At 41.0% G+C, this 17,591-nt stretch overlaps 1 protein-coding gene across 1 annotated transcript; it reads right to left on the bottom strand.

The window, feature by feature from the left end:
* Window positions 1-6,030: 6,030 nt before the first annotated feature.
* LOC133910981 (uncharacterized) lies at window positions 6,031-7,973 on the bottom strand. Its single transcript, XM_062353218.1, has 2 exons — window positions 7,396-7,973; window positions 6,031-7,058 (listed from the first exon to the last, which is right to left on the bottom strand). Exons 1-2 carry the CDS (start codon window positions 7,956-7,958, stop codon window positions 6,986-6,988), a joined length of 636 nt encoding a protein of 211 aa, XP_062209202.1. The 5' UTR covers window positions 7,959-7,973; the 3' UTR covers window positions 6,031-6,985.
* Between the last annotated feature and the right edge of the window lie 9,618 nt (window positions 7,974-17,591).

The raw sequence follows: 17,591 nt of genomic DNA, 5'->3' as shown, positions 1-17,591 counted from the left end.
GGCCTCCCTTATCTTTTGCCCCCCGTTTCGAGGGATCTTTTTTATTTTTACTTTTTAATCTTTACAAAGGTATATATTCATTTTAAAATATTACTCATCTCAGCTATTATTATTAGCTTTTTTGCGACAGTAAGGACGGACGACACCTTTAAACAAATAAAAAGCAAAAAACACTGCATTCTATTGTTTTTAAAATTTAAAATACTATCAAAATAGTTATTAGAAAAATCTAAAATACATATATTATAGAGAATACTATGTTCTAGCTCTCATAAATATTTCAAATAAAAATATAAATTGTACAATGAGAAGAAAAGACAAATTCATTGCAGACTGTGTAAAATAAAATTGTCTTTTTTTCTCTTTGTAAAAGTATTGGTTTGTTGAAATTTTATGGAGGAATAGATTATAGTATATTTACAATATTTTTTTTCAAAAAATTTCATAACTATTTTGATAGTGTTTTGAATTTTAAGAGCAATGAAACATAATGTTTTTTATTTTTTAAGTTGTCACCAATTGAAAGTGTGATACCTTTATTTTTTTTTCAAATGTGTTTTCTGTTGAAAGGGTGACACTTTAATACTTAGATGTGTAGTATTTTAAAATAGGTATGTATTTTTATAAATATTGAAAAATAAAAAAATAAAAAATTCTCGTTTCGAGTATTTTGTTGAAGGCTTAGCTGCGTCGCGTTCCGCCCCCGGCGGCCCGTGTTGCGATTTGTGAAACGCCTTAAGATCTGAGGGGTCTTTTTTTTTCTCTTTTCTTTTTTGAGAGCTGCTTTTGATTTTTTTAAAGAAAAAGGAGGAGCGAATTTGGTGCTTTAGATTGATCTCCAAATCTTGCTCTCTTTTTCTGAATCCATGACTTGGAAGAGATATTCAGTGTGCGGTGCACAGATTAAACTCTACATTATGGTGCACGTATAAGCACGAAGAGAAAAGCAAAATTTGGTGGCTTACGCATACATACCTTAAAGAAAAATTCTCAGATACTGGCGCTCGGTTTACGTGCTATTAATCAATCTTCTTATATTCTTCTTCCTTTCATCTCACATATTTTTACTGTAGTTATCTTCTTACTGTCACTTTCCACCGCTCTCGTCCATCACCACCTTTACTATTATCATCACCCCGACCCTACCCACTGACCATCCCCAACCGCCTAGCCAGTGATGTCACTGCTGTCTAGCCACTATGCCTGCCACCATCATCGCACCACCCCTTTCCCTAAGCCTGTCACTCTCCCAAATGAACCCCACCCGAATTTCAAAACCATAACCCTAAACTCGCCAGAGACTCGACGGAGTTGGAGACAAAGCGCCCTTGGGAATCGTGGCGTTGATGCCGTGGCTACAAAATTGAGTGTTGAACGAGGCCAATATGCTCGATCAAGAGTTAGCTTTTCAGATTTTTTTAGATGAAAAGGCTTCAGCATTGTCCCATTTTATTAACGAGACTGTTAAAACGTTACAGCTCTTGTCAGCTCATCATTACTGATTTTACATCAGATCAGCGACCAATCTGGGAAATCGTTAAACTCCTACACAATATGTTTATCACAGGCGACATCGATTGCTCATCACATACAAGTTCGTAGATAATCATCATAGTTGTCTTCTCTTCTAGGCCCACTCGCCAAAGTCCGCTTCACTTGCACATCTCTTCAATGTTCTGGAAGTTGCACCATCTCTCAGCACCATGTAATCTTCAGAGGACTTGACACCAAATGCTCCAGGAATCTGATGCAGAGATCCATCTCGAGCAACATAGTACCCTTGGGACCTTGAATATTGGCAGCCAATTCTTTAAGAGGTCCAACAAAGTCCTCCAGACTTGCTTTATACTCCTCCAAAGTGAATTCTGAAAAATCAAACCTTCACGGTTTTTCTGCAAACTCCGTAAAGCGGCAGCACACACATAATTCAGCACATCATGCTTTTTATTGCTAAGCCAAAACTTACCTAAAGACTCATAGTTTTCACCAAGCTTGCACTGAAAGAAAACAGATAACTCATTCCATATACATTTTGCTACTGTGCATTCAAAAAAATGAATGAACAATGCTTTCATTTTCTAGAAAAAAACTACACTCTGGAGGTTTGTTCATGTTTCTTCGAATCAAGTTGTCCTTAGTCCTGAGTTTATTATGGGATAAAAGCAACAGAAACACCTGAACCCGAGGAGGCACGTTCAGATTCCAAATAGCAGGAACATACACAGGTGTGATCCCTCAAAAGTTGATAACTGCATATAAGAGCTGGCTAGAGTATATTCTATTTGATTCATATTGTCAAATCAGATCATCTACCTCATTGTTGACACTAAGGTCAGACACCACCCCCAGCAATTCATACCAGCCTTGTATCATACTATCAGCAAAAGTTCCTTCTAAAGGTATATTTAATCTCATTGTCAACCCAGATTTGAGAAATGCTTTTACCTTTCTCATGAACAATGCAATACAAATCCCAAAATTGGACAGCCAAAGGAGAATTACCAAACCACATGTCCTCCCAAAATCTCACCTTATCCCCTTTCCCTACCTTACATCTGTACCCAAATTTTAGCGCTTTTGCAGCCCAAAGCACCCGTTTCCAAAAACCAGAAATATGGTCAGCAGGAAGGCAGAAGATATTAACACCCCTCTGACAGTATTTTGTATCAATTATCTGTTTCCACAGTTTTTTTCTGCATGTATATATCTCTTAACCCACGAACCCAACAGGCAGGTTAAGATCTCTAATATTAGGGACCCCCAGCCCACCAAAATCTATTTTCATGCAAAACATATCCCAATTAGCCAAATGCACTTTATGATGACCCTCATAGTCATTCCAAAGACAGTTGGCCATTTGACAATTAATCATATCTGTAGCCCACTTTGGAAACTTAAAGAAAGACATAAAATATATAGGAATGCTAGCTAAGTAGGCCTTTATAAGCACTAACCTACCAGCATAGGACAGCAATTTGCCTCTCCAACTAGCAATCCTCTTTAAAATTTGGGTTAATTAGATTAATGCCATTATAATTTTGCCCAATTTTGAAATATACCATTACTATTCGCATATTTGGAAACATGTCACTGCTCGTTGTTTGTAATTGTAACGGTACCATTGGCATACATATTTTGCATGTATTTGACAAAATTGCCCTCACCTTCAACCCTGCCCTTGTCTTCTTCCTTTCATCTCCCCTTTTCACCCCCTCCTATGACTGCCTCCACCCCAAATCCGATGAGCCAAGTGCAGACCCGCCCAAGCAAAGCACCCAGGAGCACGAAGGAAGCTCTTGGGAGGCTTTTCTCTCCATGGCCAGCTCGAAATCCTCACCAGACCAAGCTATGGTGGTCAGTTTGGTCGAGGGAGGAGCACGAGAGTTTGAGCGTGATGTGGTGGTTGGCCTCGGAGAAGAAAAGCTCGCGTCTGAGCTCGATCGGTGAGAAAGTGGAGGGGAAGCACGGGGAGCCAGTGGAGGAGCTCTCCATGAAGTTTGTTAGCTCAGGGGTGGCGATGGATTTGGCTCTACGGTGGCAGATTTGGCATGGGATCCGGCAAGGTGAACTAAAAGAAAGGAAGAAGGAAAAGGGGAGAAAGGGAGGAGGAAGAAGAGAGGGGTAATTTGGTCAAAAATTATTTATAATGGCATGGATACAATTCCCACAAAAGAGTAGTGGCATATTTCCAAATACGCGAATAGTAATGGCATATTTAAAATCGGCAAAATCATAATGGCATGAATCTAATTAACCCTTAAAATTTTATCCACTAGTGGTTGCGAATCCTCTCTTCTAAACTTATCATGATGTAAAGGTATACCAAGATACAGAAACGACATGATGTAAATCATGTTGTTATCAATCATCAAAAAGGGGAGATTGAAAGTGCATCTAGACCCCTATGTGGGTTTCGGTTAATTGATAACAAGTACAAGGTTTCATACTTTCTGCATCAACCTGTGATGTGTTGATTGCCCCTTCACTATTAACTTCTCATAGACTCGTTTTGAGCGTTAAAATTGACTTGAGAGGTTGATGTCCGGATTTCTCTGGTTTTCTAGCACCGTAAGTGTGTTTCGAAGCACTTACTGGATGAGAAAGTATATGCACTAGAACGTGCAAACTGCAAGAAATTAAACAAACGTACGGTGTGTTTGGTTTGAGAAATGAGGTGGTGATGGATCATCAGATCTTAACTCCAAACCTAAAAAGTGTGCCATTCACTTCAGTTGCGCTTCTTCTGGATTTATGGCAGCTGTAAAAGCAGAAACTGTATCTGTCGGCATTGTGGTTGTCCAGTTACTGAAAAGGAGGTGCCAAGCTTCTCAGCTATATAGGCTGAGGAGGTAATCACACCCTTACTTAGGTGCAAGATAACCATACTCACCAAATACGGCCAATTTGGGAGTGTGCGAGACGGGGGCCTCGAGCCCTCGCCGGTTCGACACCCCCTTGGTGCCTTACCACCAGGCACCATGCCCGTTCGCACCAAGATACTTAATAGGAAAAGAAGCAACTTTACAATTAAAAATTTCAGCAATATCATTTGTTTCATAATCAGATATATTAATACCAATAATCTCACTCTTATGATAATTATCCTCATACCAGAGATCTGCTCAAAACAGGTGAGAATCCACTTCATGTTATTGGCACATTCTACAGAATTTTCAAGGAAAAGGATGGTATCATCAGCATACAAACTGATGACACCTTGTGGGATTAACTCAGGGCATAAACCAGTAATGAGCTCTGCATCAGCAGCTTTTTGAAGCATTTTAGTAAAGAAATCTACAACTAGATTAAAGAGAATGGGAGACAGAGAATCACCCTGCCTCAAGCCTTTTCCTGTAAGAAAGAACTCACACTCCACATCATTGATTCTGACTACAACAAAGCCTTGATACAGAATTATGTTAATCCAAGTTTGCCATATTTTTCCAAACCCTCTTTTTTCTAAGATTTCATTAAGAAAATCCTAATTAATTTTGTCATATGTTTTTTCACAATCTAACTTCAAGACTACCCCTTCCTGTTTACCACTATGCACACTATGCAGCACCTCATGTGCAGTAACCACACTTTCAAGAATGTCTCTCCCTCTAAATATATATACATATATATACATATATATATATATGTATATACATACATAAATATATATATATATATATATATATATACATACATATATATATGTATATATATATATGTGTGTATCTTCGAAAAGTTTTAGTAAATCAAACTTAACCACATCCCAATGATAGAACATGAAAGAAATGCCATCAGGCCCCGGGGGCCCATCAGAATAAGATTCAGAAACTGCTTTCCTAACTTCATATTCAGTAAAAGGTGCTTCTAAAATGCTATTTTCCCCCTAGTCACTTTATCTACATCAGAGAAGAAATCTGTCTTTAAAGAAATATCAGGCCTAGATTCAAACTTGAACAAATCTTTATAAAAATGAGTAGCAATATCAAGCATTTTATTAGTTTCTGAAGCAACCCCATCAGGGCCTGCCAGACATTGTATTATAGTCTTCCTTCTCCTTTGATTTGCTACTGTTTCAAAGTAACTAGTATTCCTATCCTCTTATTTTACATTCCTCTCCCTAGCTCTCTGTCTTGCTTTAGTTTCTTCCATAATCCAAATTTTATTTAACTCAAATAAAATTTCCTCCATTCTAGCCCTCTGCTGAGGTGTCAATTCTTGTGTTTCAGACATAATATCAAGCATATCATACTCAGTAACCAGCCTATTTTTTACTCTCCTAAGTTCAGCCTCTGCATTAGCATTCCAGCCCTTTGTTTTGCCACTTCTCAATAACACACTCACCAGACACCTCAGAGTTCCACACTTTAAGAACCACATTCTTAAAGTCTTCCCTCTGTAACCACCATTTTTCAAATCTGAATTTAGATGTTTTCATTTTATGGCCAGTCCCAGATTCCCACAGAATTGGGACATGGTCACTACCAATGTAACACCCTACTTTACCACTAAGCCTAATTATACGAAAACAGAAAATTTTGACAGCATTTCCTCTATAGGACGGTATAACTGACCAAAAGAGATCACAGGCAGACAGTATATGACAGATATAACCAGTATATATATAGAGTCCGCCGCGACGCTACCAACGTCGCACCACAACATAAACAAAAACAAACGACGGACCATCAGACACACCACTTGTATACACCGGTTGAGCTATCGACATCGTGATAAGTTAGTGTGTGCAGCTACTGAGATCCATTCCCAAAATGCACGTCAACATCTAAACATACCTGTAAAGAAAACATGGGTGAGATTCAAAAATCTCAGCAAGTGAAAGGTACTTTAACAAAAAGCTATTTAGCCACAGTTGAATGTGCTAACAATTCTAAATAGAAACTAGTAATGAAACAGACCGCCAACACTAGGAGAAACAATTATGACTAAGCAAGTCCAACGATAACATTAAAATTTTAACATTCGGTTGGTATAAGCCTTCAGAGCCGCATATATATCTATATACAAGCTAACTAAAGGAAATAAGATTTGATGCGAATGATTCATTGAATTTCATAAAAAGACATAACCATGCACATGATATGCTCTCCTCACCCTTACCCCTCCTCGGGTAACGTAAGGGTGTGCACCGTACCCCTCCTCGGGTGACATACGGTACTGTACCGGTACGGTCGTGGTCAGAAGACGACGACAAACTTCCAATGCATGAGATGTATATGTATGACGTGCTTCAAGCATAACCAACATAACTTCCGGAATATGCTTGAGACTTCAAAAAAAACATTGCATACAACACTAAAGAACAACTGCAGAATGGCATATCGTGCCTACTGCACTTTATAAATCAATCATCGAGTAAACTTCTGGAAACGTAAACAACATAGTACCCAGCTCAGAATCAGTCATTCAGATTAGATGAATGCACTGTAATTAAAGAATGTAGGCAACCCAATATTAGGTTAAAGCATAGTCATACAATACATTCACTTGCCTTTACCGACGGTGAAGAAAATTTGATCAAGAACGTCCGGAAATAGTACCACCTGTACAGGCATACTATCAGAACTAAAACACATTTAAAACACATAAAATATGAAGCGTCAATTCTACGTCTAAAAACGTCACGTATACGCCTACATTCCGAAAAACTGAACAGACAATTGTATCACATGAAATGATACACTATTTTCAATCCAGAGTCGAACTAAAATCTCACTAATTAGACTTTGTTTCGATGAACAAAAAGAATACTTCGACTCGGATGTCGTATCTTCGAATCAATAATGATTATCGAAACGAAACAGACTATTAATCACATGAAATAATACGACATGAATTGATTGATTTGATTTAATCAAACCACAATCGTCCAGAAATTACCGAAAAATCGCCTTCGAAAGATTGACGACGAATCTGACGAAATTCCGAAATTTCCAACTTTTCCCTTTTTCTTCTTTTTCCCTTTTTCTTCTTCTTCCCTTTTTTTCTTCTCTTTTCTTCTCTTTTTCTCCTTTTTTTTTCTTCTCTTTCTTCCTTTTCTTCCTGGCTTCTCTTCCTGGCTCTCCGCTCGGCGCTGCTTCGGCCGGCTGGCCGGCGGCTACTGCTGCTTCTTCGGCCAGGCCACAGAGAGAGGGAGAGCCCGCGGTGGCCGGAGCAGGCGCACGGCGCAGGCAGGCGGCGGCGCCGGCGGCGGGAACGGCGCAGCGGTGCGGCGACTGCGCACGGCAGCAGCGCGCGCAGCAGCAGCACGGCGAGCGCGGCGCAGCGGCGGCGTTGTGCTGGCCCGGTGGAGGAGACGGCGGCTGGCGGCGCAGCACCGCACAGCAGCGGCAGGAGCAGACCGACGACAGGCTCGGCGCAGACGCAGGAGAGAGAGACGCGAGAGAGAGAGAGCGACGGCACGCTCGAAAGCTCTGGATGGGTCGGGGTGATGACCGATCCATCCGGCTTTATCTCTTTTTTTTATTTTTTTTAAAAAAACGAACGGTCTAAATTTATTAGGCTCGCTACGGGTCTCAAAGTGCCCGGAACGGACATATGAATAGCAAAATGGGTTCATCTCGACGAGATGAACGCAACCACGGTCTCCGATCGTCGGTACGAGCCTCGGATCAAAAAGTCAAAATTTGGTCAACTCTCTTTTTTTTTCAATCAATTCAGTATTACATTCTTCCCCCCTTAAAGGAATTCGTCCCCGAATTCTGCCGCTTCCATGGCACTATGGAACAGAGGTAAAATACTTCAAAACTTATGACTCACCAGTCTCAAAGAGCTCAGGATACTCCTTGCGCATTTGTTCTTCGAGTTCCCAAGTTGCTTCTCGTTCTGTTTGATTTGTCCAAAGGACTCTCACAAACTTGATAGTCCTCCCCCTCATAACTCGCTCTGAGGAATCCAGAATACGTATCGGGTGGTACTTTACGGTCAGATCTTTCTCTATCATGATTGATTCTCAGATATTTTCTTAGCATAGAAACATAGAAGACATTATGTACTCCACTCATTGAGTCTGGTAACTCAAGACGGTATTCCAAACTGCCTACTCGGTCTGTGATTAGAAAAGGACCAATGTATCTCGGGTTAAGCTTCCCAGAGATACCAAAACGTACAACACCTTTGGTTGGCGACACTCTGTGAAGACCATAGTCACCAACTGTAAATTCTAGGTCTCGTCTCCGGATATCTGCATAACTCTTCTGTTGACTTTGAGCAGCCAACAGGTTCTGACGTATTTGGTATACCTTCTCTGAGGTTTGCTGGACCAAATTTGGACCAAGTAGTGATCTCTCTCCGACAGAGTCCCAACACAAAGGGGAAACACACCTTCGGCCATACAGGGCCTCAAAAGGAGCCATCCGAATACTAGCTTAATAGCTATTATTATAAGCAAACTCTGCTAAAACTGGGATACAAATTTGGAATCCCGATCTGAAATGATCGAATTTGGCACACCATGCAACCTCACTATTTCCCTGATATACAAGGGAGCCAAATCATGTGCCGAACTGGTTGTCTTCATTGGAATGAAATGTGTAGATTTTTGTAAGCCTATCCACGACAACCCAAATAGCATCTCTGCCTCGAGGTGAACAAGGCAACCCAACAACAAAGTCCATAGTGATATGTTCCTATTTTCATTCTGGAATTTCTAAGGATTGCATTAATCCCGCAGGTCTTTTATGCTCAACCTTTACCTGTTGGCAGAAACCACAAGCCGCAACATACTTAGCAATATCCACTTTCATCCTTTTCCACCGAAAATTTTGCTTTAGATCTCGATACATTTTGGTTCCCCCCGGATGAATTGTATAAGGAGTCCGGTGAGCTTTTCTCAATATATCCATTTTCACATCTGTCTTCTGTGGTGCACAGAGACGTCCTCTAAAACGTATTGCACCATGCTCATCCACACTAAACTCTTTTGATCCTCCTGCTGAAATTTTCTTTCGAACTTCTAAAAGAAGATGATCATGCTGTTGAGCTTCACGTACACGTTCAGGTATAGCAGATTGGATGATCATTTGAGTTTCTATCTGCACAGTGCCAGCAAAACATAAGATATCCCCATTCGATCCAAGTCTGAATATAAAGACATTATTGCTTTAGGTACACCTGTTCTACTAAGGGCGTCAGCTACCACATTTGCCTTTCTGGGATGATACTGAATCGTCAGATCATAGTCTTTGATTAATTCTAACCATCTTCGTTGTCTCAAATTCAGATCTCTTTGAGTGAAAATGTACTTGAGACTCTTATGATCAGTGAAAATATCACATGACTTACCATACAGGTAATGCCTCCAACTCTTCAAGGCAAAAACCACTACAGCCAATTCTAAATCATGAGTGGGATAATTCTGTTCATGAGTTTTCAATTGTCTAGAAGCATATGCAATTACCCGACCTTCTTGCATAAGGATACAGCCAAGTCCGCAAAGCCAAAATAGGAGCGTTCACCAACTTATTCTTTAATGTTTGGAAACTGACCTCACATTCATCAGTCCATACAAATGGAACACACTTCTCGGTAAGTCTAATCATAGGCTTTGCAATAAAAGAAAACCTTGTATAAAATGTCGATACTGGCCAGCGAATCCAAGAAAACCCTGAATCTCTGTTACATTGAACGGTCTTTATCATTTCATTGCCTTCTCACTTTTAGAAGGGAAAATGAATTCAAGAACACACAACATTTCTGTTAATACTATACCAGCCAATTATGAGACACTCTCTTCGACTAGTTCTAAAACCAAGGCATTAGTTGTCTAGAAACATCTTAGTGGATGCAATCACACCAAAAATATTGTTTGGCTAACTCCACAAACTTAGGCCAAAACCCCCAATAAGAATATAAACCTTCTTCGCTTCAACTTCAACTCCTTCACAGGAAGGATCAATTTAAAACCTTTATGGTTCCAGATTAAAGAAACATCAACACTTCACCTCTTCTACCAACATCACTAACTCCCAAAAAAAAAAACAAGTGCGGGTAGACCTACGCAAGAGACAGTCACAACGTTAAGATATAAACCTCCAGTTGGTCACTCTCATCCTGATGTATTACCAAGTCTAGAAGGGGTGATCAGGAGATTACAACCACTTGACTAATTCGATCCTTCCAAACATCTAACAACTCGTCCTTCATGGTACAAGTTTAGACTTGCACTTTCCAACTTGAATACCAGAACACTTCCATCCAAGGGCAGTTGGACCAAAAGATAAATTGTGTTGACCGGTACGTTCAGAAACATGCCCAACTGGCATACTAAAGAACTTTACATCTTGCTCACATTCCCAGGACAGTCATATTATCGGTAACCACACCACAACTTCTTCAAAGTAAAATTGCATGCAAAAACACATTCTCCTCAAAAGTTGGAAAGACCTCGGTTAATCTAACCGACAAGATGATCACTGCGGAATGCTCATGGAGAGGGTTGAAAATATGACTTCTACAAACTCAACCTTGTTAATCCAACTCCAATTTAGTTTAGAAAACACCATTTGCAACACCAGTTTACCGTCAACGGGTTGAGCGTTAGTATACAATGCTTCTCTCCGGGTCCTTAGAAGGCATACCCTCTCCTGAACAGCAACAAAACTACGGAGATACACCCCAATAGTTCATCCTCTTTCACAACACTCCTTTAAACAGGAGAGCAACCCTTAGCTTCCAAACATAACTTTAATCTCAGCACTTAAATTCTAGAATAAACTCCACTATTTACAATGCTCTTCCCTCAAACCAGAGTTTAGATAAAACCGATCTTAAGCTATTCTCAAAACACGTATTGACATCTTAGCGACCAAGTACGTAGAGTATCGCTTTATGTAACAGCAGATATTTACTCCCAATAGGAACAAACTTTCAGTATGCAAACCTACCCAGACACTTCCTGGCTAAAACTTCAGCTTAGAGAATAAACTGGAGCAACAAACACAAACCTGCTCCATTGCGGGAAAATCTTAAGCCAGGATCTAGCCACTTCTTCAGATCCACTAAATTCATGAAATCTAAGAAAGAAAATCTCAAGGCAAACCACATACCAAGAACCACTCGAAGAATTGCTACAACAGGCTCTAGTGATACCTCCGATTACTTAGCCAGGAAAGATTCAAATAACCCTTATCTTCGGAATCTACTCGGCGAGTAGAATTTATCAGACTCAACTACCAACTCCCATAACGACACGCCAACATAGCACCTCATAATGATGTTATAGGCCACAATTTTTCCGACAACCTCTAAACAACACCAACGCCCTAGGCATCACTCCACTAGCGTCACTATGACGCGAATCAGTCGCTGCAACGCAATCGATGACTCCAACTCCCATAGCCAGTGGACTCTTCCACAAAGGCTAACTTAACAAAATAACTACCTCAAATAATCATTTCAAAACATGCATAGATATTTCAACCATAAAAGATTATTCTCAGATATTAAAGAAACTGACACATAAGTTATGTAAACATTTCAACTTAAACACGAGGTGTTAACTAATCCTCAAAACATCAACAACTAGGGTACAAGTCTAGCAAAAGATTAGAAAAACTCCCAGAACCCTATTAGGATCTCACTATCAACATATTTTCACACAATCGGCAAAAAGATTGCACCGACTTCATGGGGAAAAGAAATCCTACACCATTCTAATGGTTAGGTTGAAAACATTATCACCTTATCTTATATGGTAAGGCACCCATCGATCCATTTCTCCGACATTTCGAGAACGAATAGTTAGGGTCAACGACATGAGGGCCAGTCCATCTCGTACCCAAAATATTCGCTCTGTATGTGGACAGTTGGATCGCAAACCTAACTCTTGGTCAACCTCACCGGACAATGCAGAAAAGGCATCATGGGGGCCCTCCACTTAACCCATCTGCAGTGCCATACAATAGTTATGCTATTGATACTCTGAAGCTTCTCAGGTTCTAATGACCAAGGTAACCATTTTAACGCCCTGACAATTCCACCGTTCCAACGAAACTGACTCCAACAACTTAACAATATAGATCAATGATAAAACACTAAAGAATATGTGGATTATCAAACAAGTAACTTCAACAATACTTATTTGAGATAGTGAACATAAGCAAACAAAGATAAGCAAGACGTATGCAATGCAATGCATCCCATACCCATTCTATTTGTGCAAGTGTGTCAGGTTCATCATTCAATTACCTAGGACCTAAAGCCTAGGCTCTGATACCAAGCTGTAACACCCTACTTTACCACTAAGCCTAATTATACGAAAACAGAAAATTTTGACAGCATTTCCTCTATAGGACGGTATAACTGACCAAAAGAGATCACATGCAGACAGTATATGACAGATATAACCAGTATATATATAGAGTCCGCCGCGACGCTACCAACGTCGCACCACAACATAAACAAAAACAAACGACGGACCATCAGACACACCACTTGTATACACCAGTTGAGCTATCGACATCGTGATAAGTTAGTGTGTGCAGCTACTGAGATCCATTCCCAAAATGCACGTCAACATCTAAACATACCTGTAAAGAAAACACGGGTGAGATTCAAAAATCTCAGCAAGTGAAAGGTACTTTAACAAAAAGCTATTTAGCCACAGTTAAATGTGCTAACAATTCTAAATAGAAACTAGTAATGAAACAGACCGCCAACACTAGGAGAAACAATTATGACTAAGCAAGTCCAACGATAACATTAAAATTTTAACATTCGGTTGGTATAAGCCTTCAGAGCCGCATATATATCTATATACAAGCTAACTAAAGGAAATAAGATTTGATGCGAATGATTCATTGAATTTCATAAAAAGACATAACCATGCACATGATATGCTCTCCTCACCCTTACCCCTCCTCGGGTAACGTAAGGGTGTGCACCGTACCCCTCCTCGGGTGACATACGGTACTGTACCGGTACGGTCGCGGTCAGAAGACGACGATAAACTTCCAATGCATGAGATGTATATGTATGACGTGCTTCAAGCATAACCAACATAACTTCCGGAATATGCTTGAGACTTCAAAAAAACATTGCATACAACACTAAAGAACAACTGCAGAATGGCATATCGTGCCTACTGCACTTTATAAATCAATCATCGAGTAAACTTCTGGAAACGTAAACAACATAGTACCCAGCTCAGAATCAGTCATTCAGATTAGATGAATGCACTGTAATTAAAGAATGTAGGCAACCCAATATTAGGTTAAAGCATAGTCATACAATACATTCACTTGCCTTTACCGACGGTGAAGAAAATTTGATCAAGAACGTCCGGAAATAGTACCACCTGTACAGGCATACTATCACAACTAAAACACATTTAAAACACATAAAATATGAAGCGTCAATTCTACGTCTGAAAACGTCACGTATACGCCTACATTCCGAAAAACTGAACAAACAATTGTATCACATGAAATGATACACTATTTTCAATCCAGAGTCGAACTAAAATCTCACTAATTAGACTTCGCTTCGATGAACGAAAAGAATACTTCGACTCGGATGTCGTATCTTCGAATCAATAATGATTATCGAAACGAAACAGACTATTAATCACATGAAATAATACGACATGAATTGATTGATTTGATTTAATCAAACCACAATCGTCCAGAAATTACCGAAAAATTGCCTTCGAAAGATTGACGACGAATCTGACGAAATTCCGAAATTTCCAACTTTTCCCTTTTTCTTCTTTTTCCCTTTTTCTTCTTCTTCCCTTTTTTTCTTCTCTTTTCTTCTCTTTTTCTCCTTTTTTTTTCTTCTCTTTCTTCCTTTTCTTCCTGGCTTCTCTTCCTGGCTCTCCGCTCGGCGCTGCTTCGGCCGGCTGGCCGGCGGCTGCTGCTGCTTCTTCGGCCAGGCCACAGAGAGAGGGAGAGCCCGCGGTGGCCGGAGCAGGCGCACGGCGCAGGCAGGTGCGGCGACTGCGCACGGCAGCAGCGCGCGCAGCAGCAGCACGGCGAGCGCGGCGCAGCGGCGGCGTTGTGCTGGCCCGGTGGAGGAGACGGCGGCCGGCGGCGCAGCACCGCACAGCAGCGGCAGGAGCAGACCGACGACAGGCTCGGCGCAGACGCAGGAGAGAGAGACGCGAGAGAGAGAGAGAGCGACGGCACGCTCGAAAGCTCTGGATGGGTCGGGGTGATGACCGATCCATCCGGCTTTATCTCTTTTTTTTTATTTTTTTTTAAAAAACGAACGGTCTAAATTTATTGGGCTCGCTACGGGTCTCAAAGTGCCCGGAACGGACATATGAATAGCAAAATGGGTTCATCTCGACGAGATGAACGCAACCACGGTCTCCGATCGTCGGTACGAGCCTCGGATCAAAAAGTCAAAATTTGGTCAACTCTCTTTTTTTTTTTCAAACAATTCAGTATTACAACCAATCCTCGGAAAAGCTCTAGCAGTAGCTAGAGGGAACTGATGATCTATCTCTGTACTACAAACAATTCTATCTATATTAGACATAACCAAATTTTCCTGATTGTTAGCCCACGTGAAGTTCCTTCCTAACAAATTTATCTCTAAAAGATCTCCACCATCAATCCAATCATTAAACATATTACGCCACTTAAAATCCACGACACCATTGTTTTTATCTTTTGATATCTAACTAAGTTAAAATCCCCTCCTATCAGAAATTGTACCAGAATATTGTGAGCTAATCTGATGTAATTCAGAAATAAAGACTCGTTTCCCTTCTTCATAGAGAGAAGCTTTTCCGAATATATACTGTGTTCTTTACTTCTGGGAATAGAGTTCTTGCATTTTTGCCGTAAAAGAAATGTTTCATATTCTTTGTACACGTACTATACATGAACATCAAATTGGATCGATTCGAATGTATAGGTTAGATCCTTCAAAAAGACGTATACTAGCTGTCAAGAAAGGCCGCGTGCAAATCGTGGCAAGTGGCAACGCCCAACGCGGCTACCAGCTCTCCGCCGGCTGCAGGTAGTGCTGCAGCGACTGCACCTTCTTCTCTCTCCTCAGCTTCCGGAACGCGCCCATCTCGATCTGCCGGATCCACTCCCGGCTCACCCCCATCAGCTGCCCAATGTCATGCAGCGTCCTCGGCCGGCCGCCCTCCATCCCGAACCTGTACTGGATCACCTGCTTCTCGCGCGGGCTCAGGCTGTCCAGCGCCCTGTCCACGTCCCTCTTCATGAACCACCGGTGCAGCACCTCCTCGGCCGTCTCTGCGCTGGTGTCCGGCGTGATCTCCTGTCAACCATGTAGTCGCAGCGCGAGTACAGGGATTTTTGAGTTAATTCCACAACCCACAACTTTCTTAGCCTAATAGTTAGAAACCACAATAATCTTGTATTGTATCATAAACCTATTAATAACTTAGGTTTCTTTCTCGTGAAAGCACTCTCTGTTGGTAACATAGTGGGATTTAATTGTTATTGTCATGAAGAAGAAATTCTAACTATTTTTGTCACCATATCATCTTGGGCGCGCACCACGCAAGCAAGCAAACATGTTTGTCTGGACTGAACTAGTTCGTGCTTTATTTTCTGATTAGATACATAGATAAAATATGGATTCTAAAGGTCTACTGCAAATAGTCTAAACAACCATGTTGGCTTTCTTGCGTGGTGCGTGTCTACGATGACATGTCGATAGGAATAATTGGGATTTCTTCTTCATGATGTTGACAAGTGGGTTTCACAAGATCAAGAACGGGGAGTGCAACAAAACGGTAGTTTTGTGAGAAGATAGCCTAAGAAACCAAGTGGAGAAGTATCTTGGTTTGTATGTGATGAAGAATTGATAACAGTTGATATGTCTTAAATATGATTAGTATGTGCTTGTGGATGCTTGTTTTGTTTTATATCTAACTTGAGTTGGCGGTGTTTGGAATTAGTGAATTTTTCTCTGTACATAGAAAAATTATACACACTGGAAGTTCCGGTGTGAACATCGGATGTTCCGGTGTTCACCAGATGTTTCGATGTGGGTGGTTTATATTCGTCAGACTATTTCTTGCAGAGAGTAATTTTTCAGACGAAATTGAAGATCAATGCACCAAAAGGTTCGGTGAGTGTGGTGGCTACACCGGAGGGTATCACCGGAGCATTTTCAGTGTTGAAACAGAAATGAAAGTAAACACCGGATAGTCCGGTGATGGACTTTGAAAGCGCCAGAGCATTTTCTACATAGAGGAGATTTTTGGCGTCAAGTTTGATTATGTACGCCGGATAATCCGGTGCTAAGATTTGAACATCAGATAATACACCGGACCTTTTGTTGCAGAGAGATTGTAGAAGGGTGGTTCAGTGGATTGGTACACACCGGATTATCCGGTGATAGATATAAAAGCACCGAAAGCTTTCACCATACCTTTTCTTGCAGAGAGCAAAATTTTCTAGAACAGATAGTGTTACACTCATCAGATGGTCCGGTGTTCAGGAGCAGAAAACACCGGAACATCCGATGTTCACGTTTTCTGTAGGATATGCTCTGAGTTGAAGTTTTTGATTTTGTGCTAAACTGGAGATTTTTGGAGTGTGGAGAAATGTGTTTGCTTGTTTTAAGGTGTGCAAGTGATGGATGCAACTTGGCAGTCGACGACGGATGATCGGGGCTAAGCGGATGCTTGGTGCCGGATGATCAAAGAGGGCCAGGAGGAGTCAAATATGATCCTAGCTGTACACATAAAGGTTAAACAAAGCATGAAACGGAGGATGGAGATGACGTGTTGATAAAGTCAAGCAAAAGGGATGCCGGTGCAAGTGACAAGATGGCCTGAAGGATCGGGAGTGGGAGAGACTTACCGGCGGTCAAGATCATAAGACGGAGTACACACGTCATCATCGGAGCGCTTGCTTCAGGTGGAAGCAAGTGGCAGCTAGTCATACTTTGAGAAGCGTGCTATAGTTCCACAGTTTAGCCTCAAAACTGTGGGAGGACTAGAGGAGTACGTGGCACCATCACGAAGCTTGCATCATAGTGATGCTAAGTTATAAAGACGTTGCGGACGTCCGATGAATAGAGAAAAAAATTAACTAAAATACTCTCGGTGGTAGGTAGAAGTGTACTACAAGAGAGAGTTATTTTAG

The sequence above is a fragment of the Phragmites australis genome, chromosome 3 (genome assembly GCF_958298935.1).
Source record: "Phragmites australis chromosome 3, lpPhrAust1.1, whole genome shotgun sequence".
Taxonomy (NCBI): Eukaryota; Viridiplantae; Streptophyta; class Magnoliopsida; order Poales; family Poaceae; genus Phragmites; species Phragmites australis.
Note: the sequence above shows the minus strand (reverse complement) of the source record. Positions and strands in the feature narration are given on the sequence as shown.